Source organism: Geotrypetes seraphini, chromosome 4 (assembly GCF_902459505.1).
Source record: "Geotrypetes seraphini chromosome 4, aGeoSer1.1, whole genome shotgun sequence".
Taxonomy (NCBI): domain Eukaryota; kingdom Metazoa; phylum Chordata; class Amphibia; order Gymnophiona; family Dermophiidae; genus Geotrypetes; species Geotrypetes seraphini.
Genome location: NC_047087.1, coordinates 90,713,663 through 90,737,872, shown reverse-complemented (window position 1 = coordinate 90,737,872; position 24,210 = coordinate 90,713,663). Strand labels below are relative to the sequence as shown.

Here is a 24,210-nt window from a genome sequence, read left to right as displayed (position 1 = left end):
CGTGAATTTACTCTGCCACGTTACTGATAACATCAGTAATGCGGCAGAGTGAATTCATGGACAGACAAGGCCAAAGCAGCTTGTTTAGAGTGCTGCCGGCCCGACACTGCTTAGGGAGGTATGTAGGGTTCGCGATCAGCAGGGTTTGGATGGGAGGGAGGGAAGAATGGGGGTTCGGCTGCGCAACAGGGGTGGGTGCTCGGGGGGGTGCTTGCTCAAAGATTCTGCTGCACAAGGGATGGGAGGGAGGGAAGCTGAGCAAGGGTCCTGCTGCACAAGGGATAGGAGGGAAGAAAAGCTGGGCAAGGGTCCTGTTGCATGAGGGATGGGAGGGAGGGAGGGATAGAGGCTGGGCAAGGGTCCTGCTGCATGAGAGATGGGAGGGAGGGATAGAGGCTGGGCAAGGGTGCTGCTGCACAAGGGATGGGAGGGAGGGAAGGGAAGCTGGGCAAGGGTCCTGCTGCATGAGGGAGGGAGGAAAGATGCTGCACATGTGGGAAAGGAAAGAGGAAGATTTGGATTGAAGGTGAGTAAGGGAGAGATGATCATATACATTCCCTGAAAATAAGACCTAGTGTGTTTTTTGGGCCTAAAATTAATATAAGATACTTTTTTATTTTCAGTGAAACACGGTAGTAGTAGTAAGTCAAAAGTATCAATGAAAGTTTTGATCTCGTGTATGACTGATTTTTCATGAAGTAAAAATGATGATGTTTTGAAACAAATACCTAATGTCGCCACGTTTTTCCCTCAGGCTTCTTCTCAAGATCAAAAATACAAACATAAAAACATACGTAACATAGTAAATAATGTCAGTTAAAGACCTGCGTAGTCCACGTGACCAACAATCACATTCATTCTCAAGGCATTGTTAAACCAACAATCCAGTAGTAGTACATTTTACTTGCTAAGTTCTACTATAAGATGTCTTCCCCTCTCCCATTCAGAGATACAGTACCTGCACTCATATGATATGACTATGGTATAAAATACACATAATTGTTCCTTATCTATCCTTGCCATTTTCAGGACTCAAATGATAAAAAGAAAAGTCTGCCCTGCACCGGCCCTGCTTCCTAGCTATTGGAGTTTCTGTCATAGTAACATAATAGATGACGGCAGATAAAGACCCGAATGGTCCATCCAGTCTGCCCAACCTGATTCAATTTAAATTTTTTTTTTTTTATTATTTTTTTAAATTTTTTTTCTTCTTAGCTATTTCTGGGCAAGAATCCAAAGCTTTACCCTGTACTGTGCTTGGGTTCCAACTGCCGAAATCTCTGTTAAGACTTACTCCAGCCCATCTACACCCTCCCAGCCATTGAAGCCCTCCCCAGCCTATCCTCCACCAAACGGCCATAAACAGACACAGACAAGTCTGCCCAGTTCTGGCCTAGTTCAATATTTAATATTATTTTCTGATTCTAAATCTTCTGTGTTCATCCCAGGCTTCTTTGAACTCAGTCACAATTTTACTCTCCACCACATCTCTCGGGAGTGCATTCCAGGCATCCACTACCCTCTCCGTAAAGTAGAATTTCCTAACATTGCCCCTGAATCTACCACCCCTCAACCTCAAATTATGTCCTCTGGTTTTATCATTTTTCTTTCTCTGGAAAAGATTTTGTTCTACGTTAATACCCTTCAAGTATTTGAACGTCTGAATCATATCTCCCCTGTCTCTCCTTTCCTCTAGGATATACATATTCAGGGCTTCCAGTCTCTCCTCATACGTCTTCTGGCGCAAGCCTCCTATCATTTTCATCGCCCTCCTCTGGACCGCCTCAAGTCTTTTTACGTGTTTCGCCAGATACGGTTTCCAAAACTGAACACAATACTCCAAGTGGGGCCTTACCAATGACCTGTACAGGGGCATCAACACCTTCTTCCTTCTACTGACTACGCCTCTCTTTATACAGCCCAGCATCCTTCTGGCAGCAGCCACTGCCTTGTCACATTGTTTTTTCACCTTTAGATCTTCAGACACTATAACCCCAAGGTCCCTCTCCCCGTCCGTGCATATCAGCTTCTCTCCTCCCAGCATATACGGTTCCTTCCTATTATTAATCCCCAAATGCATTATTCTGCATTTCTTTGCATTGAATTTTAGTTGCCAGGCATTAGACCATTCCTCTAACTTTTGCAGATCCTTTTTCATATTTTCCACTCCCTCTTCGGTGTCTACTCTGTTACAAATCTTGGTATCATCTGCAAAAAGGCACACTTTTCCTTCTAACCCTTCAGCAATGTCACTCACAAACATATTGAACAGGATGGCCCCAGCACCGAACCCTGAGGGACTCCACTAGTCACCTTTCCTTCCTTCGAGCGACTTCCATTAACCACCACCCTCTGGCGTCTGTCCGACAGCCAGTTTCTGACCCATTTCACCACTTTGGGTCCTAACTTCAGCCCTTCAAGTTTGTTCAAGAGCCTCCTATGAGGAACTGTATCAAAGGCTTTGCTGAAATCCAAGTAAATTACATCTAGCATATGTCCTCGATCCAGCTCTCTGGTCACCCAATCAAAAAATTCAATCAGGTTCGTTTGGCATGATTTACCTTTTGTAAAGCCATGTTGCCTCGGATCCTGTAACCCATTAGATTCAAGGAAGTACACTATCCTTTCTTTCAGCAACACTTCCATTATTTTTCCAACAATTGAAGTGAGGCTCACCGGCCTGTAGTTTCCTGCTTCATCCCTGTGACCACTTTTATGAATAGGGACCACATCTGCTCTCCTCCAATCCCCAGGAATCACTCCCGTCTCCAGAGATTTGTTGAACAAGTCTTTAATAGGACTCGCCAGAACCTCTCTGAGCTCCCTTAGTATCCTGGGATGGATCCCGTCTGGTCCCATCGCTTTGTCCACCTTCAGTTTTTCAAGTTGCTCATAAACACCCTCTTCCATGAATGGCGCAGAATCTACCGTATTTTCACGCATATAACGCGCGCGTTATACGTGTTTTTACAAACCGTGCATAACCTTGCGCAGTATACGCGTGAGCGCGCTATATAAATTTTTTTTTACATAGTCCCCCCCCCCTGACGCACCCCCACCCCGAAGGACCGCTCGCACCCCCACAGCCTCCCGACCCCCCCCCCCCATCATGTAGAAGCTCCTACCGGTGTCCTGCTGCTTCCTCTTGGTGGTCCCGGCCCTTCTGTGAGCCCTGCGCCTGCTGCTTCCTCTTCCGGCGGTTCGCCCTTTCTCTAACGTCAAGCCCTCTTGCCCCGCCGACTCCCCGACACGATCGGGGCAAGAGGGAGCTCAAGCTCTCTTGCCCCAGTCAACCGCGGCACCCCCGACACGATCGGGGCAAGAGGGAGCTCAAGCCCTCTTGCCCCTGCCAATGGCGGCACCCCCGACACGATCGGGGCAAGAGGGAGCTCAAGCCCTCTTGCCCCCCCCGACACGATCGGGGCAAAAGGGAGCCCAAGCCCTCTTGCCCCGCCGACTCCCCAACTCCCCGACAATAACGGGCCAGGAGGAAGCCCAAACCCTCCTGGCCACGGCTACCCCCTACCCCCACCCCGCACTACATTACGGGTAGGAGGGATCCCAAGCCCTCCTGCCCTCGACGCAAACCCGCAAACCCCCCTCCCCCCAACGACCACCCCCCCAAAGAACCTCTGACCGCCCCCCCAGCCGACCCGCGACCCCCCTGGCCGACCCCCACGACACCCCCACCCCCTTCCCCGTACCTTTGTGTAGTTGGCCGGACAGACGTGAGCCAAACCCGCCTGTCCTGCAGGCAGCCAACGACGGAATGAGGCCGGATTGGCCCATCCGTCCCAAAGCTCCGCCTACTGGTGGAGCCTAAGGCGCCTGGGCCAATCAGAATAGGCCCGGGAGCCTTAGGTACCTCCTGGGGGCGGGGCCTTGAGCACATGGTCGGGTTGGGCCCATGTGCCTCAGGCCCCGCCCCCAGGAGGGACCTAAGGCTCCCGGGCCTATTCTGATTGGCCCAGGCGCCTTAGGCCCCACCAATAGGCGGAGCTTTGGGACGGATGGGCCAATCCAGCCTCATTCCGTCGTTGGCTGCCTGCCGGACAGGTGGGTTTGGCTCCCATCTGTCCGTCCAACTACACAAAGGTACGAGGAAGGGGGTGGGGGTGTCGTGGGGGTCGGCCAGGGGGGTCGCGGGTTGGCTGGGGGGGGCGGTCGGAGGTTCTTTGGGGGGGCAGTCGTTGGGGGGAGGGGGGTTTGCGGGTTTGCGTCGAGGGCAGGAGGGCCTGGGATCCCTCCTGCCGTAATGTAGTGCGGGGTGGGGGTAGGGGTCGCCGTTGCCAGGAGGGTTTGGGCTCCCTCCTGGCCCGATATTGTCGGGGAGTTGGGGAGTCGGCGGGGCAAGAGGGCTTGGGCTCCCTTTTGCCCCGATCGTGTCAGGGGGGCAAGAGGGCTTGAGCTCCCTCTTGCCCCGATCGTGTCGGGGGTGCCACGGTTGGCTGGGGCAAGAGGTCTTGAGCTCCCTCTTGCCCTGATCGTGTCGGGGGTGCCGCGGTTAGCTGGGGCAAGAGGGCTTGAGCTCCCTCTTGCCCCGATCGTGTCGGGGAGTTGGGGAGTCGGCGGGGCAAGAGGGCTTGGGCTCCCATTTTGCCCCGATCGTGTCGGGGGGGCAAGAGGGCTTGAGCTCCCTCTTGCCCCGATCGTGTCGGGGGTGCCGCGGTTGGCTGGGGCAAGAGGGCTTGAGCTCCCTCTTGCCCCGATCGTGTCGGGGAGTCAGCGGGGCAAGAGGGATTGACGTTAGAGAAAGGGCGAACCGCTGGAAGAGGAAGCAGCGCAGGCGCAGGGCTCATGGAAGGGCCGGGACCGCCAAGAGAAAGCAGCAGGACACCGGTAGGAGCTTCTACATGATGGGGGGGGGTCGGGATGCTGTGGGGGTGTGAGCGGTCCTTCAGGGTGGGGGTACGGGTGCGGGTGGGAGTGCGTGCGAGCAGTCCTTCGGGGTGGGGGTGCGAGCAGTCCTGCATGGGGGTGAATCGGACGTCGGTGGGGGGGGGGGCATCAGGCTTTCAGGGTGGGGACAGGACTTCAAGGGGGAGAGGAGAGTCGGGGCGGGAGAAAGGAGAGTCGGGGTGGCCAGAGGAGAGTTGGGGCGGGCAAAAGGAGAGTCGGGCAGCATGCGCGGTATACGGGTGTGCGCAATATATAAAAATTTCTGTACATAAATTTGTGTTTTCCGCACACTATACCCGTGTGCGCGTTTTACACGGGTGCGCTTTATCTACATGAAAATACGGTACTCCATTTTCTCGTGTAACTTTGCCAGACAATCTCAAAACTTATTCTAGCCCAGGGGTAGGCAATTCCGGTCCTCGAGAGCCACAGGCAGGTCAGGTTTTCTGGATATCCACAATGAATATGTATGAGATGGATTTTCATGCACTGCTTCCTTGAGACGCAAATGTCTGCTTTTACCGCAAGCATATATACGCAATCGAAGTATATGCAAATTTTATGTACAGAACCTGGATACAAATTTGGGGGGTGGGAATCTGCCAGAGGCATGCAAACATTTTGCAGTAAGCGAAACTTGCTGTGCGCATGTTGGAACAAAAACAAAAAAAGTCAGCATACATCAATACTGAAGAGATTTCTTGCACATTAATTTTTTTTTGTGGTTGATATTCATGAGAAGAATAGGTGTCAATATGTGCAAATGTGTGCTGATGCTTTCATTTATGTTCTAACATGCATCCAAGCTTTGCTACTTCCTTGACAGTCTGTAAACTTGTAGGCACTCCTTCTAGTTACAGGTGATAAAACTGACAGTTAAATTTCTATCAACCCTTACAACCTGCCCCAGACCTTGCAAAAATTTGCATATGTGGCAAAAGCCCCTGTTTTCTTCTGTGTATTGTCTGGAATACTTAAGGGCTACATTACCATACATTTTAATGCACTGTGCAGACTGTCTTCCACGTGAGGCAACACCCATGTTCAGCTCCTTTCTGCATTGATCAGCCTCAACTTTCACATACAACTGCAGTAACTGCACAGCTAGGCTTTCTGTATTGGCCCCACTGAGAGATAATAATAATAGCTTTATTTATATCCCGTCTTACCTTTTCACTTCAAGATGGTATAGAGCAGTGGTCTCAAACTCAAACCCTTTGCAGGGCCACATTTTGGATTTGTAGGTACTTGGAGGGCCGCAGAAAAAATAGTTAATGCCTTATTAAAGAAATGACAATTTTGCATGAGGTAAAATTCTTTATAGTTTATAAAACTTTCCTTTAACAGTTAAAAGGAAAGATATATAAACTATAAAGAGTTTTACCTCATGCAAAATTGTCATTTCTTTAATAAGACATTAACTATTTTTTCTGCGGCCCTACAAGTACTCTATTTTTTCTGCAGCCCTCACATTTAAAGTTTAATATCTTTTCTTTCTCAAAACTGGCACATTTCAATCACTAAATTGAAAATAAAATCATTTTCCTACCTTTGTTTGGTAATTTCATTAGTCTCTGGTTGCACTTTATTCTTCTGACTGTGCATCCAATACTTCTTCCCTTCTTTCAGCCTCCTGTATGCTTCCTCTCCTCCAGACCTCATTCCCTCCCCCAACTTTTTCTTTCTTTCTCTGTCTGTTTTTCTCTGATTCCGTGCCCCATTTTTTGCTTTGTTTCTGGTTCCCTGTCCCCCCTCCTTCTTTCTTCCTTTCTTCCTGCCCTCCTCCATGCCACCGCCACCGCGGAATAGGCTGCTGCTGCTGCCGCTATTGGGAACATGCCATCTCCCTGCTTCTCTTCTGCACGGGGCCGACCAACTCTTGCTGCCCGATGTCAATTCTAACGTTGGAAAGGACGTTCCGGGCAGCCAGGCAGCGATTGGCTAGCCAGAACGTCCTCTCGACGTCAGAATTGATGTCGGGCCGCCAGAATTGGTCGGCCCTGCAGGGAAGAGAACAGTGGGCCGCCCCCCCCCCTTGGTGCGCCACTGAAGCAGCAGCGTATCTGGCCGGCTTATTCGTTCAAAGCCGCGGGTGGCGGCTCCTTGCGAGATCCGCGCCTGTGTCTGAAGCCTCTCTGATGTTGTGACATCAGAGAGGCTTCCGATGCAGGAATGGATAGCGCAAGGAGCCGTCAACCCGCGGCTTTGAGCGAACGAGCCGGCTGCTGCTCCAAAAGGAAGAGAATGATGGCCTCCAGACCGCGGGCAGCAAATAAAACCTGGAGAGCCACATGCGGCCCGTGGGCCGCGTGTTTGAGACCGCTGGTATAGAGTATTGAAGCAAACGAGTGATTACAAGATACAGGTATAACAACAGGTACAGGTTTGTAGCTAGTATAGGTGCATCGGGATATGACGGCATAGGGGGGAATGATGAAGGGAGTTGGGTAGGATTGGAAGGATGTGTATTCAAACAAATTTGTCAGAGATGTTAGGAGAAGAAGAAAAGAACATGCACAGATGACATTTTCAAATAATTTTCTATACTTTCAATCAACATTCTACCTAGAGACAGAGCAGGGTGCAACGAATCACTACTGCTTGGTATCTATGGTAAAATTTTCAAACTACACACATTTTTGCGCAAGACTGCATATATAGAAGTGAAAAAGCCAACTCTTATGCTCCAATCCCAAGTGGAATTATTCTGTTAATAATATTTTACTTTCATTTCCATTTCAAATCAACAGCACAGTCACTGGTAATCAGAAAGATGCCCAGAGAAAACAGTTCAAGGAGAAATTGAGTTTAAAGAGAGAGAAAAATAAACCCTTAAGGTTTAATCTTGGAGCCATACCCTTAAGATTTAATCTTGCAGCCATTTTCCACTAGAAATTCTGAGCTAATTCATTACAGCAATGTGTTCTGCCCGTTGCATTGATCTTTTCATGATGTGTTCTCTTATTATCATTTATCTAGGCTCTTTGCAGCCAGTGTTAATTGACCAATTACAAGGAGGTCTCAGATATGAAAATAATTTTTCTCCGAGACTAGGCACAGACTTTAGCTCTGTTTAGGTAAACTTACAAACACTATAGTTACAGATGGACTATGATGTATCCTCCTTTGTCTGGTTGTTGGAATTCTCTTGTTCACAGAAAAAGCTTCTAGAATAGATTTACTGTGAATCACTAGATGAGCCTGGAAAGGTTGAGAATTCTTAAATTAAGAGCTGCTCCTGACTGCCAGCTCTAGTTTTCATCTAGCACTGGTAGGATGCAGCTCTCAATGCTACAGTAGGTTACCTTTGTTTATTCTCTCATTAGCCTACCAATCACACTGCTCCTGGATGCAACTGATTTGCAACAATACTTTTTACTGGGCTAAAATGAAAATAATCAAGATGATGCACTCCATTCCTGAAAAAAATGGTTATGAATTTTATTTCCATTCTATAATAAGTTCTTTGTTATAGAATGGAAATAATACACAACAACAACAAAAAAAAAGATACACAATTAAAGAAAATAAAACCCAACTTGCATGCTTATCAGGTTTTAAGCTAAATTCATAACCTGCATAGACCGATCTAAATCCCCTTTTAGCAGTCAGCTGAATGTTCTGATGAGACATAACGAAAAATTGTGCCCTCTTGTGTGCCAAGAGAAAAGGAGCAGCTGCTATGCATGCATTTTTATAAACAATGGCCTATAAGATTTTATTAAATACTACATTGCAAGATGCACTTGTACACTAGATTTTGTTCTCCTTAAAAATGATTCAAGCACAGATATGATGTAGCCAGATTAAGTACTCATACTCTGTAGTGGGTATACTGTCCTAATTATCATACATTAATAATTAGTGTTCAAATCCCTGGAGGAAGAGGAGATGATTTAACTTTTTAACAATAACAAATACCTCTAAAGATTTCAGGCCCATAAAATAGCTTGAGGAAACCAACCATTGGGCAAAAGATCAGATATGAGCAGTTTGGTAGTCAACTGGGTCCATGTTTTTCATAACCAGCTGAATGGACTATTTGGGGAGTAGATCCAGAGGCTCCCTTGTCAGTTTACAGATTTTCAAAGTTTATCTGCGGGCACTAGTGCGGGCACTCTGGGTGAATCAATTCGAATCGATGTGTATTTTTAAAAAATTGGCATCTTTGATTCAGGGCCCAACCCTCCTCCCCGCGCCGCTAACCTAAAGCTGCCGCTCCGGCTCTTGGACAGTTTCTGTCTCTGAGGCAGGAGACTGCAGTGTTCTCCCTAGCACTTTTTAGCTGGGCGCGAATCCTGCTGCCTGCCACTCAAACATTTTTTAAAATCCCTCTCACCAGCTTGGGGATTCCCCGGCCTGACTCGGCCCTTCCCCTTCCCGATTCGGCGATTTCAAACCCTCCCCGTAACACTAGCCTGGACTAGCGCAGCACCGCTCTCTCCTTATTGTAATTTGCCTCACTGCTGCCGTAACTTTAGCGAGTCAATTCCCTCCAGCAGCCTCGGGGCCTCTGCTAGGCTGTCTCGCCTCCAAGGAAGTAGGAAGCTGCATCATCGGAGGTGGGGCGGCCTAGCAAAATCCCCGAGGCTGCAGAAGCGAATTGACTCGCTAAAGATATGGAAGCTGTCAGGCAAATTACAATAAGGAGAGAGCGATGCTGCTGCTAGTCCATGGCAAGTTCTCACAGTTCATTCTGGGGCCTCCAAAGAGAACTAAGCTTGTTGTACAGCCTGAGAGCGGCTGAAACCCGTTAAACAGAAATGAGAAGAAAGATTGGCCAGGCAGCTTGCCCCCTCCCTGTGGTTCCTGCTCATTTACTAAAGACCACTTTGCATCCTGGGCTTGTTCCAAACCACTGCGGAGAAGGGAGAGAGAGAGTACAGAAGATACTGTTTAGAAAAGAGAAAGCTGTGAAGAAAGAAAGGAGAGAAGATAGAATGAGGAGAAGAGGGAGCGTGGAAAGGAGTGAGAAGGGAGAGAGAGAATAGCAGAAAGGGGGGAGAATAAAGATGAAAAGACAGAAGGGAGAATGGAGAGAAGAAGGTGAAGAAAGTGGAGAGTACAGGGAGGGAAAAGGCCTTCAGGGGGAACAGGCAGGCCTTTGGGGGGGGTGTGCAGGCCTTCAGGGGGGGGGGGACAGACCAGGGGAGGGGAGCCCTGGTGTAGAAGTACACGGAGGGAGGGAAGGGGGGGTTCAAAGATACGTGCATATGTCGGACTTTGGGGGGAAGAAATAATGGGTCTGAAAATAGAGGAGAGGAAGAGGGATGATGGACAATGGGATTTAGGGAGGGAGGGAAGGAAGGAACAGAAAGGGCGAGAAGTTGGACACAAGGGATGGTGTAAAGGGGGGGGATAGAGATACTGGATAGGAGGGTAGTTGGGAAAAGAACGAGAGAGATGTTGGACCCTGGGGTGGTGGGAAGGAAGGAAGGAGAGATGCTGGATGAAAGGGTAGTTAAGAAAAGGTGAATCTGTGGATGGAGACAAAAAAAAGGAAAGATGCCAGACCTCTGGGGGAGGGAAGGGAAATGGAAGGGGAGGACAGAGATGGTAGATGGATGGTTAGCACGAAGAAAGAAGGAGACCTTGGCAAGCAAGTTATCAGAAGACAACCAGAACCTGGGACCAACAAGATTTGACTAATGACCAGACAACAAAAGGTAGAAAAACTAATTTTATTTTCCATTTTGTGATTACAATATGTCGGATTTGAAACGTGTATCCTGCCAGAGCTGGTGTTAGATCGCAAACGTGAGCTAGGATTTAACAAAGAGAGGAAAATTTTTTTTGTTTGTTTATTTTGTTTCCACCACAGCACCAGTGTGGTTAGGAGAAGGCAAAGGGGGTGAAGAGGCTATAAAATAAACCCACCAGGATGTTTGAAAAAAACACCCAATTGGGCAGGAAAATCGAATCGAAAAACCAATTGAATAGACAATCGAATCAAATTGAAATTTTTTCCTAACTCGGGCAGCACTAGCGGGTACCAATACAGAGCTGTCTAACTATAAAGACTAAAGAAAAGCGAGCATATTAGTCCCTACTACAAACTGCTACACTGGTTGCCAATGGAGGCATGAATAATGTTCAAGTTCTCTTGCTTTTGCTTTAAACTGGTGTGGGGAATGGCCCCTACCTATCTCTTACCACATTTCGAGCTACACATCCCCACTAGGACAACCAGAAATTGCAATCTTTTTGCCTATCCAAGGATCACTGATTGCAAATACAGGTCCTTTCTGGACAGATCTTTTAAGTTTCAAGCTAGTAAACAGCAGACCTGGCTAGGCAATTACATCAACAGAGCCAGGTTGACCTACGGCACATTTCAGAAAGAAATTAAGACAGCACTGTTCGATAGATTTATCTCCTAATTAGATACCGTTTTAAAACTATTAACACCATGCTGATAACTTTGAGAAATATGTGTATTTTTACTAATTGTATTCTGTAAATCGCTGACTGTTCAGTGACATCTTCGCTATTTGTATTCTGTAATTCGCTGATTGTCTAGCTCTCTTCAGTGTAAACCGCCTAGAAGTCGTAAGATTGTGGCAGTATAGAAAAAATAAATTTGTTGTTATTATTATTATTATTATTATTAACTGGCTAGTACAGGGGTGGGCAAACATTTTGACTTGTGGGCCACAATGGGTTCTTAAATTTGACAGAGGGCTGGACCAAGAGCATTTTTCTATCCCTCCCATCCCTCTGTGCAGCAGAACCCTTGCCCAGCTTCTGTCCTTCCCATCCCTTATGCAGCAGAACCCTTACCCAGCTTCCATCCATTCTTCCTTCCCTCCCTCCCCTTGTGCAGCCGAACCCTTGAGCACCCACCCCCGCCACGCAGCCAAACCCCCACTGACCTTCCATCCCATCCAAACCCCACCAACCGCAAGCCCTACATACCTCCCTCCAGAGCAGTGTCGGGCCGGCAGCACTCTAAACAGGCTGCTTCGCGGCCTTCTCTTCTGAGCCTTCCATGTGCAATGTTACTGATGACATCATCGGTGATGTGGCAGAGGGAATTCCCCGATGAGAGAAGGCTGTGAAGCAGCCTCTTTAGAGTGCTGCTGGCCCAATGCTGCTCTGGAGGGAGGTATGTAGGGCTCGCGGTTGGCGGGCTGGATTAAAAAACTAAATGGGCCAGATATGGCCCATGGGCCATTGTTTTCCCATGTCTGGGCTAGTATGTACAAAGCTGACAGCTGCATTCCTTCCAACTGGCTTTATTACAATACTCATTCAGATCAGCATGGCTAACTTCCACCCACAAGCACTTTTAGCTGTATACCTACAGTAATCAGGAACTAGCTAGAGCAGTGGTTCTCAAACCTGCCCTGGGGTTCCACCAACCAGTTGGGTTTTTAAGATATCCCTAATGAATATGCATCTAGCTCCTCTATTGATCGAGATACCCTATAATTCAAAATGTATAGCTTCAAATAAGTTAAATCTCTTCATATTAAGGAAGCTACTACTGCACAGGTACTTTCACATTTGAAATTACAAATCATATAATCATTCATAAAATAATATTTAAATCAAAAATTGTTTTAATGTTACAAATATAGATATAAACACTTCACATCACATATAATGCCAACAATCCCCCACCCCTCTCTTCTCTTTCCCACGCAAATCTCTAGTCTCAGTTCACCAAACGCCAGTTCATAAACACACTATGTGTTTTTCAGATGGTTTTCAAGCAGATGTCTCTCTTCCTAGATAGGTAAAAAGAGTTCTAGCTTTATTAGTACTAAGGGAGGCAAAAGAAGACTATCTGGCCAGATCTAAGGCTGTCAAAAAGGCAGTCAGGGAAGCCAAACTTCAAACAGAGGAAGATCTAGCACGGAACATTAAAAAAGGGGACAAATCCTTCTTTAGGTACATTAGCGACAGGAAGAGAAACAAAAATGGAATAGAACGCCTTAGGAAATCAGATGGAAACTACGCAGAATCTGATACTACCAAGGCAGAACTGCTAAACGAATACTTCTGCTCAGTATTCACCTGTGAAGCACCGGGAGATGGTCCACAACTACAAATAAGAGACAGCCAAAATGACCTGTTTCGTGATTACGAGTTTACACCTAGTAGCGTCTACCACGAACTTTCAAGACTCAAAGTAGACAAAGCCATGGGGCCAGACAATCTACACCCCAGGGTACTCAGAGAGCTGAGTGAAGTTCTGGCTGAACCACTATCCGTACTCTTCAACCTTTCCATGCGCAAGGGAAAAGTACCCCTAGACTGGAAAACAGCTAACGTAATTCCACTCCACAAAAAGGGCTGCAGAACAGAGACAGGAAATTACAGACCGGTGAGTCTTACATCCATAGTATGCAAACTCATGGAAACACTGATCAAACAGGAACTCGACAAAATTCTAGACGAAGAAAATTTACGTGATCCACATCAACACGGATTTACCAGGGGAAGGTCCTGCCAATCTAATCTGATTGACTTCTTTGGTTGGGTGACCAGTCATCTAGATGCCGGTGAGTCCCTTGACGTGATATATTTGGACTTCAGCAAAGCTTTTGATAGCGTTCCACACCGCAGGCTGTTGAACAAACTAAAATCGATGGGATTGGGGGATACATTCACTACATGGGTAAGGGATTGGCTAGATGGTAGGCTTCAAAGGGTGATGGTAAACGGTACCCCCTCGAAAACGTCAGCAGTGATGAGTGGAGTACCTCAAGGCTCCATCTTGGGACCGATTCTATTCAATTTATTCATAGGAGACTTGACCCAAGGACTTAGAGGAAAAGTATCACTGTTTGCCGACGATGCCAAACTATGCAACATAGTTGGCAAAAGCAGTGTGCCTGACTTTATGACGCAGGACCTAAGACAGCTTGAACAGTGGTCATCCACTTGGCAGCTAGGCTTCAATGCTAAAAAATGTAAAGTAATGCACCTAGGGAAAAAAAATCCACACAGAACTTACACACTAAATGGTGAAACCTTGTCCAGGACCACGGTGGAACGTGATTTAGGAGTGATCATTAGCGATGATATGAAGGCTGCCAATCAAGTAGAGAAGGCTTCGTCTAAGGCAAGACAAATGATGGGCTGTATCCGTAGGGGTTTTGTCAGCAGAAAACCTGAGGTCATAATGCCACTGTACAGATCCATGGTGAGACCTCATCTCGAGTATTGTGTTCAATTCTGGAGACCACACTACCGAAAAGATGTGTTGAGAATTGAGTCGGTTCAGCGAATGGCTACCAGAATGGTCTTGGGGCTCAGGGATCTCACGTATGAAGAAAGGTTAAAGAAACTGCGGATGTACTCGCTGGAGGAGCGAAGAGACAGAGGGGACATGATTGAGACCTTTAAGTATATTACTGGGCGTATAGAGGTGAAAGATGATATCTTCAGTCTTACAGGACCCTCGGTAACCAGAGGACACTCGCTGAAAATCAGGGGAGGGAAATTTCGGGGTGATGCTAGGAAGTACTTCTTCACCGAAAGGGTGGTCGATCATTGGAACGAGCTGCCTCAGCGGGTGATTGAGGCCAGCAGCGTGTTAGATTTCAAGAGAAAATGGGATATTCATGTGGGATCTCTAGGAGAGTAAGAATCAAGGAGCGGGTCAATTGGTATGGGCAGACTCGATGGGCTATGGCCCTTTTCTGCCGTCAATTTCTATGTTTCTATGTTTCTATGTTTCCTACTATGCAACAACCCATTTAATTTTAGTCATACTCTGTGGCTTTCTGCATTGGCCTGAGTATGACTAAAATTAGATGGGTAGTAGGTAGATTTGAAAACTGCCAACCCTCAGTACTAATAAAGCTAGAACTCTCTTTACCAACATAAATTACTTCAAAAATTGACTTTAAAATGAATGATATTGTATAGTAATTGTTCACAGCTATTCACTGTACACATCCCCACTCCTCTTCCACTGTGGCTGCTTTTTATTGTTTCCAGGTAATTGAGAGGTGTTATATGTACCCCCCTACAGAAACTTTTATAAAAATTGTAAACTGCAGGATTTACATAGCTGGACTGATTTAGTTTGCTTTAGGTGCTGGGGGAGACAACTATGAGGGGAGGGGATAGAAGACCAGAAAACATGTCCACAAGAATCGAGGGTTTCCTCCTCCCTTTTTCCTTTTTGTTTAGAGAAAAATGGTCTGGGAAACAACAAATAGTTTCATAAATATGAGTTCTAATGGGCTAAAAATGTACGTCTTAGGATACATTTTATTTAACTTTGCTATTATAGGGCCCCATTTACAAAGCTGAAGTAGCAATTTCCCCACGGTAAATGCACCGAAACCCATTCAATTCCTGTGGGCTTCAGTGCATTTGCTGCAGGGGAATTGCTACCATGGCTTTGTAAAAGGGGTCCATAACGCACAAATCCTGATAAGGAGTTCCCTTTGGGCAAGGTGATGAGGAACCTTTGTGATATAACAAACTGCTAGTAATTAAAATTTATGATTCCAAACTGCACACTAAGATTGGAAGTTCATGACATTTGCTTAGTCCAGTGAATTGCAAATTGTGTGCCATGGCAAGATTCCGAGTGTGCCACGGCAAAACAGGAGCCTGTCACTGCCAGCACAGGCACCGACGCCTCTCCTCCCCTGTGCACTTGGCGATGGAGGAATTTCCAAAACCCAGCAGTTTGTCCACGTTTTGGAAGGTCCCCGAGCTCAGGGCTGTGTCTGGAGAGTCTCGAGCATGTGTGGATATCAACATGATGATGTCGCGCACATACATGTGACATCACCGGTTGATGCCCACACATGGTCAGAGGCCCTGTAGATGCGGCCCCAACTTTAGTGTGCTGTGGTAGCAAACGTTTGCAACACACTGGCTTAGTCTGAACTAGAGAATGACACGGTGACAAAATTCATCACCGTTCCCGTCCCCGTGGATAACCGCGGGAAACCATCTTCATGTCATTCTTTAAGGAGAGAGGGAAGAATCAGAGTATGAATGGCCACAACCACTGACCCTCAAGCTTTGCTTTGAAGAATGCTGGTGTAGAAGGACTGAGGTTGAAATAGACACTAGAAAATGACATGGGATTATTTCCCGCGGTTATCCGCGGGGACGGAAACAATGATGAATTTTGTCACCGTGTCATTACTCTGAACCTGAGGAAGATGCATTTTATTGAAGCAAAAGTATAATTTTTCTATTGCAGGTCCATCAGCTTGGAATCGGTTACCCAAGCAGATTAGATTGATAACAGGCACGAGCAAATTTAGGAAACTTCCAAGGGGAAAGGTGATAGGAGTTGTATACTGCCTTTATGTGGTTATACATTCAAAGTGTACATATATATAGGTACCATACTTATTTTGTACCTAGGGCAGTGGAGGATTAAGAGATTTACCCAGGGTCACAAGGAGCAGTGCTGGGAATCGATCCCACAACCTTAGGGCTATTTATTTTGTAAGGCTTATGGTGCATTGAATCAGATGTACTTGAAATTTTAGGGAAGACACTATGTAAGGTTTATTATGTAACTTGTATTTTTATGTGTATGTAAAAATTATGTATGTATCAAATGTGATCCACATAGATATAACCAGAATGCAATAAACTAAAGTACAAGGACAATCTTGGGATGAAAACAGTCAATTCTAGTAGGGCCTATTGAAAATATTAACAATTGTAGGATTGTTTCCTAACACTTGTGGTATCTCTGGCTTTTCTCCATAGTACAAGGATGCATTTATGAAGGCAAATCCTGGCTACAAGTGGTGCCCCACTACAAATAAGCCTGTGAAAACCCAGTCGCCTACTGTTACCACCAGAAAGAAGCTCTGGGCCTTCCCTGCAGAGCCTGTAAATGATCTTCCAAGCCCCAAGAAAATGTCTAGGACTGAAGACATGCCCCAGTTAAACTTCAGCATGGCAGGTAAGCTGCTGCTTCTATTTCTGATTGTGGTTAGCACAGAAAATAAAGGAAACATTGGTGACATGTGTAGAAGAATCTGGAGGGAGAATGGAGCAGGATTTGCCCCATATATTGTCAATCTTCAACACTGGTGGGAGAAAAAAAAATACCAAAACAGTCATGATAATAATTTATTTATTATATACTGCTATACCAGAAGTTTGAAGCGGTTTTCAACAAAAGTACATACAGTCAATTTAAAATACAAACTGAAAGAAGTTTACAATCTTAAGTGTAATAAAGTCTATAAAAATACATGTTTAATAGATTAATGGAGAAAGAAGCAGGATGGTTTTTTACTCTTTCCTCTCCCATTCCATTAGTAGGCTGTACTTCTAAAAAAGCTACAGTCTTTATAAAAGTTTTTAAGCTCTTCCCCAGCTCCCGAAAAGCTATCTGCGCTGCAAGTGGGGAGTTGTTGGCCAGGTCATTTGTTCCCAAATAAAATTCTTAGTTTCTCCCCTAATTAAAGTCAGTATTTGCCTGGTACTTCTGGTAGCCAAGGATTCTGGAAGGCATTTCACTATTTGGGGCTTCTTGATCTGTGTTCCAAGTTTAATTCCTCTGATGATGGAATCCTCTAGCAGCAATAGTTTTCTGTTTTGGGCTTTTTTATTTGTGCTTTGGGTGTACTTTTCCTCTTTAGTTACCTTCAATGATTCTATTTCCACCTCAGTTCTTTTTTTCTTGAGCATTGCAATGCTCTGATACAAAGGAATTCTGTAGTGGTAATAATTGTGATGGTAGTTATTTGTGTCACATGTTGCAGTGTACCTGAGCCTACTTTGTGACTCATTTATTTCTGGGTTGTTTTATTCTTTGAGGCGTGGTGGTAAATTGGTATGATTCTGTGCAGCGATAGAAGCTGCTTTAATTGCATCCAATTCCTGCTTAAGTTTATAGAACTCCTCTTTAATATTAGCAAGCTGAAGACAGATGGGGCAAGCTTCCAAATGGTGTGCCTAGGAACTAAAGTGCCGTAATGATGGCAGTGAATAAGTGTCATCCTGACTGATTGGAATGGGAGTTGACTGACTATTTTTGACTATTTGGTTGTCTATTTCCGAGTAGCAAACCCTATGTGGCTGGTATTAAGTGCTTGTGTTTAAAAACATAGATTTGTACAGACTGTTATGCCACTGTTCTATAAAGAAAATTAGAAACTTGCATTTTTTTTCTAGAATAGGCTTCAAACAGTCTCCTTTGTAGAAGTACTCTCAAAATGTCTTACAAGTTCCCATCTTTGTCTCCTATATTCCTTGAAGTGGTTATAGTGTGTTGAATGTTGAACTAATTGTGTGTTAATGACAAAATATATGGTTTCATCTTTTAATAGATCCCACGCAGATGGGAGGACTCAGCATGCTGTTATTGGCTGGTGAGCATGCCTTGACTGCACATGAGGTGAGCAGTTCACTTGCTTTCTCACTGGACTATATTTTTCCCTCCTCAGCTTTTAGTATGATGCTTAGTTTCTGTAGCCTTGCACCCCTCTCCTCATTGTTGCAAACATTTGGTTCCTATGAGAAGTGTGTGAGCCTTTCAGCAGCGTTTTTCCCCCCTATTCATGTAATGTTTGGAGAACAGTAGCCACCATGCCCTCTTGTGTGGTCATAGTGGTGACAAAACAGATGAAATCATTTACAGAAGTAAATCTGTGTAGAACACTTAGTTAAAAACAGATTGAATCATTTCAGCATCTTTCTCTACACTCACAGTATGTAAAGGCTCTTTTGAAGGGGATAGTTATAACTAGTCCCTCATGTCTTAGATTTTTTTTTTCCTACTTTCCAAACATTTACATCATCCAGTGCAAAAGTATAAGCAAACAGGATTAGTCCACATTGAGAATAATAAATCAATAGGAAACTATTTTCCACATATCCAGCAAAGATACCTCAGAAGGACGAATAGAAATGACACTGCTACCTCTTGTCTTGAAATTTTTAAAAAACATGTTTTTTAACAAATCAGAATGTTTCAAGTTTCAATTCATTAGGTTTTTATAAGCGGTTTTACAATCAGGTATTCAAGCATTTTCCCTCTCTGTTCCAGTGGGCTCACAATCTATCTATCTAATCTATCTATCTAATCTATCTATCTATTAATCTATCTATCTATCTATCTTATCTATCTATTAATCTATCTATCTATCTAATCTATCTATCTATCTAATCAATCTAATCTATCTAATCAATCTAATCTATCTATCTATCTAATCAATCTAATCAATCTAATCTATCTAACTGAGTGACTTGTCCAGGGTCACAAAGAGCAGAGCGGATTTTGAACCCACAACCCCAGGGTGCTGAGGCTGTAGCTCCAACCACTGCACCACATACTCTCATTGATGTTTGGGTAGGAATACAGTTAAATGAAGCCTTTGGGTTTTCAGGATTTCCCAAATGAATATGCATAAGAGCTATTTGCATACAGTGGAATCAGTGCATGCAAATAGCTCTCATGCGAATTCATTGGGAAAATCCTGAAAACCCGACTGGATTGCGTCCCTTGAGGACTGACGATGGAAAGCAGATTATGACCTCGACCTTTGGCTCTGAGGGGGTCAGTGTTCTTGGGGATGTATACTCAACTAAAAGCAGATGGTACTTGTACTACTGTTAATGTTACACTTTTTTTCACATGGAGAATTGCGAGTCATATGTCGGTTGAAAATATGAAGTCATTAGAAAAACAGCAATTCTCTACCTCAGAGGAGGGGGGGGAGAAAAAAGTAATAAATACTGATTTGGTGGGATTCTGGAGTTGACTATTTGTTTGGAGTGAGGATAGGATCTTTCCTGAGGTAGACTGTGAGCCACTGGGGCAGATAGGAAAAAAATGCTTGAGTACCTGAATGTAAACTGCTTGGACAACCTCCATTGATAGGCAGTATATAAATAAATAATAATAATGCAGACCACCTTTCTAAAGTTTTAGCTCATGATGACGGTTCACAACATTTTTCAGGTTTTAAGTCCCTGCCCAATCCAAATAGGTACCTGAAGGAATAGGAGTTAGTGACTTGCCCAAGTGCACAAGAAGTGTCATTAGGAGAAATGGTGTTTGAATGCTCATTCAAATACCACTGTTGCTCACCTTGGTGGTTTTTCCTCCTCTTTTTCCTATCTGCAGGTTTCCTCGAATACCTGCCAGTCCAGTGCAACGGATTCCTCAGAGCTGCGCCGAAAATCTGCTTTGTTACAATTTGCAGAGGTATGCGTGTTCACACAAAGCTTTGGTGCTGTGAATCAAGGCAGACTTATCCATTAGACACAATAGGCACATATCCTAGGGCCCATGAAAATGTTTTAATTTTTTTTTTGTTAATCAAAAAGAATACAAATGAAGTAGAAGTTTATTTACATGCCTTGCCTTTTAGCCTTGAGAATATACTCAACAAATAGAATATAAAAATGTTGTCCAATGGAATGCAAATAAAATATGCATTCAATTAAAAATAAAAGTTTCCCTATGCTAAGAAGTTCCAGGGATACAAGATAGAAATGTTCCATGGGTCACCAAGGGAGGGCCCATGAAAGCAAAGGTACATAAGACCCCCTAAAATTATAATGCAACCCTAGTGTGAATGCCTCTCTGAACAGAGTATTGTTGTATTGTGTTCTTTTGGAGGGGGGGCGGTGGGGGGTGGAACTGGAACCAACCCAAGAATATTATTCTACATTCATGGTGCTAGTCTAGAGTTATGACTTACAAATCCATTGCAGGGCAGATAGAATATCAGGAAAGTAGCACAGGGATGATTCAGAGACTAAATGTGAATTGATGCCGAGCTACGTATATCTTACAAGAACATGAAAAGTTAAATCTGCTTGCTGTTTTTCACAGTAAAGGCAATTTTGAACCTTCGGTTTGGTGGGCAGAATCTTCACTCCTGAGTAGGGTCCAATTGGAGCCAGAATTAATACTATCTCACACATTGTGAAACAGAACATCATTTCACCATTTCTTGTGTTGGTCTAGCATATCCAACCCTTGGATGGGGCATTATTAAAACCTGTTAATTATACTTTTCTTGTACATGTCAGAGACATACTTGAACGTGAAATCAGGATGTTGAAGTAAAAAATAAATTTCCCCAAAAAAGTTTAAATTTCTGATATTCATGGTTAAATCCTAGATGTTCAAGACTGACTCACTCACTCACTCAGAAATCTTTGGCAACCATGGTCCTTGAGGTCATGTTTTCAGGATTTTCACAAAGGATTTGCATGTACTGCTTCCATTCTATGCAAATAGATCTCATGCATAACCATTGTGGAAATGGGTTGTGGCCCTTAAGTACTGTGATACTCCATCCCCGCTTAATGGGACTTCCTCTGGAGAGTACACCTTGACTGTTAGCCTAACTAGCATATATAGCAAAGATTTCCATAACTGTACTTCTGAGTTTTTAGCTGGAGGACTGCACACTTTAAAAAAAATTCAGTCCCCTCAGTCCCTTCCTCACCATGTATTTAAATATCAAAAACAAAAAACAAGGTAGTGTCATAACAGAGAAATCAAAAGAAGCTTATTTTTGTTTTGTTTTTATTTGACTTATCCATTCAGATTTCCTCAGGCACTTCGCAGTCTGATTTGAAGCCGGCTCCTGCAAAACTATGTGAAAGAACGGAACTCTTTCAGTTCAGCGAGGTACTGTTCTTAACTATGAGTTACTGTAAGGAAGTAACCAGATGGATTTCTTTTCAGCTGAGCAGTTCCTGCACCCTTAACATTTTTAAACTGTTGGGAAGTGTATATTTATCTTTCAGAAATAATGGGCCTTGTTTTGAACAGATTGGAGGAAGGGAGCTTGTTTTGAAACTGGTAGCTGTCATAGTTGTTGAGAACCAACTGCAGTTTCACATCCTGAAGGGCTACACTCAAATAAAAGCCAGGCTAGGTATTTCAGTCCCCCTTTGCCGACTTGTTTGCTTCTGTTGCCGTTCATGGCCGAATGACTGCTGTCCGCTCAACACTACAGGTTCCTGAGGAAGGGACCCAGAGTCTCCAAAACCGGGCTGATAGAACCTGATTTTGGCAGTGGGTTCTTGTGCCCTGCCACTGTTTTCATCTTCGGACTATGTCTGCAAGCTAAGTCTGCTATTATTTTCTCCTGGGAATCGGCTGGGGGACTTTCAGAGTATCTTACTCTGTCTTTACTTTAGCACTATGAAATTGTGATTTATTATTATCACTATTAGTTTTTTCATTGATTTATTTGGTTTGAGCACACGGGAGGGACCTGATGATGGTGTGCAGGTGGAGGTTATTAGACCTTCACCAGAATATGTGAGCGTTGGAGATTTTTCTCCTTTCGCTGAGCCTTCACACTGAGGATCACCCCTTCACAGGTTATATGATATTATTGTAAGTTCTGTGCTCTAGACAGAGTGAGTTACTTTGAAAGTCTATTAGACTTTTTTGCTACTGTTTGTGGTTTCTATTTAGTATCTTGTACAGTATTTTTGTGGAGTTTTTTTGGCTAGATATTTCAGTCAGCATATATAAAGTAGTTGAGAACAGACAAGGAAATAAGAACATAATTTTACTCCCCTGGGCAAGGGAATAGAATGACTTTTGGGAAGGGGGTATGATATTCTAATAAGAGATACAAGATAGAAATGCTTAGTGCAAGTAAGAATGGGACAGACTATATTAAAAATGCAAATGTTTTGAGGAGCTGCTGACAGCAGAGGAGTATCTCAGGTAAGTAAGCTTTACTATGTCAGGAGATTTAGGAACTTAAAGTTTGAGATAGGAGAAAATTTGTGGGTTTATTAATTAAAATCAGTTTTATTTTCATTAAAAAAAAAAAAAAAACATTTCTTTCTTTGTGCCTTGGGTTTTTGACCTCTTTCTGAGATTATTTGGGGCTCTAATTCAGAAAATTGCATTGGATAGACCACATCAGCTCTAGTTTCTTAGATAAGGTTATGGGATAATCAATATGCCTTTGAGATAGTAGAGCCAAACATGAAATCTGGGCAAAAAAAGATTGGCTTCTGAGGGAATATATGGTGGTTGGAAGACAAAATGTAATCAATAAACCTTTGGTAGCACAAGAGAGAATCATACTGCCACCACTACATATAAAGCTAGGCCCGATAAAACAATTTGTAAAGGCATTGAATACATAGCGCATATGTTACCTGGACTTCCAATGGAATTTTCGATGGTCCACAGATCAGACAACTTATAAATGGCCCACATTTCATACCATCAATAAATGAAATCGAATCATGTGCCTGGCCTTTATTTGGTCTTGTGAAAAACTTTCTTGTCAACAAGAAAGCAGACAACTACACACAATTAGTAAAGGATATGCTCTTTTATTTCAACAAGCTTGGCTGTAACACGAGTGTTAAAGTTCATTATCTGCAGTCACTTAGATCGCTTTCCAGAGAACCTTGGTGACTTAAGCGAAGAGCAAGGTGAGAGATTTCACATAGACATAAAAACAATGGAAGCCAGATACCAAGGAAGATGAGATGCACACATGATGGCAGACTATTGTTGGACTCTTATGCAGGATTGTCCTGGCAGATCCCATTCTTGGAAATCTTACAAAAGGAGCTTCTTGTGTGTGGAATGACTGGAAAGTTTATATCATAAACTTGTGCTTTTGGTATGAAATAAGTAGATTTTCATGTTGTACACTTTTATATGTTTCCTTCATGATTAAAAGATATTAATTTAAACACTACATTAAAATATCCTGATTTTTTTTAATGGGCAAGCAGAGTGAAGAGTGGTATATGGCACATGTTCTGTATCTCAAAAACTAGAAGTGATAGGAGAAACTGATGCCATTTTTGGAATCAGCAGGTCAAATATATCCAGAAATAGGTCTAACATTTAAGGCACCAAAATGAGTGTTGGCCAGTGTAATTTATTTAAACATAGAGAGATAGCCTTGTGATTCTTTTCCTGTGCAAACAGCATACAATTCCTTACATGGGTTGTGTACCCCAGATCGCGAGTTGGATTATAGAAGACATCAATCATTTTTCTAGTCTCCTCCTCCTTGTCTCCCAGGGCAGTGCCCTCTCTGTTCAGTCAATTTCTACAAGCGAGATGAGAAGGTGTCTTTTCCTCTTCTCTGCACTAGATTTGTTGTTTTTGGGTATTAATCTTTTTCAAGAATTCCTTGTGCTAAGAAGTTCCCAGTAGTCCTGGGACAGCTCTGCATGGGAGAAGGATCAGGCATTGGGGTCTGAAGCCAAAAGGACAACACTTTGAGTACCTGCCTAGCCAGCCTGCTCTAACACTTGGAGCTTGGGAATAGGTTCCCTGAGAATGGTGCTCGTCTCTGCAGAGTCATGTGCTTGAGCACAGTCTGATTGACCCCCCATGACTGGCCCAGAGGC

At 44.1% G+C, this 24,210-nt stretch overlaps 1 protein-coding gene across 6 annotated transcripts in view; it reads left to right on the top strand.

Annotated features, from left to right (window-relative positions):
* The window catches only part of BBX (BBX high mobility group box domain containing), a 198,788-nt gene that overhangs the window by 142,508 nt on the left and 32,070 nt on the right, over positions 1-24,210 (top strand). For all 6 annotated transcript variants that reach the window (XM_033941025.1, XM_033941029.1, XM_033941030.1 and 3 more), the window contains 4 exons: positions 16,600-16,798; positions 18,174-18,241; positions 19,973-20,053; positions 21,410-21,493. In XM_033941025.1, coding sequence (XP_033796916.1) covers positions 16,600-16,798; positions 18,174-18,241; positions 19,973-20,053; positions 21,410-21,493 — 432 coding nt within the window. The remainder of the gene's footprint in view (positions 1-16,599; positions 16,799-18,173; positions 18,242-19,972; positions 20,054-21,409; positions 21,494-24,210) is intronic.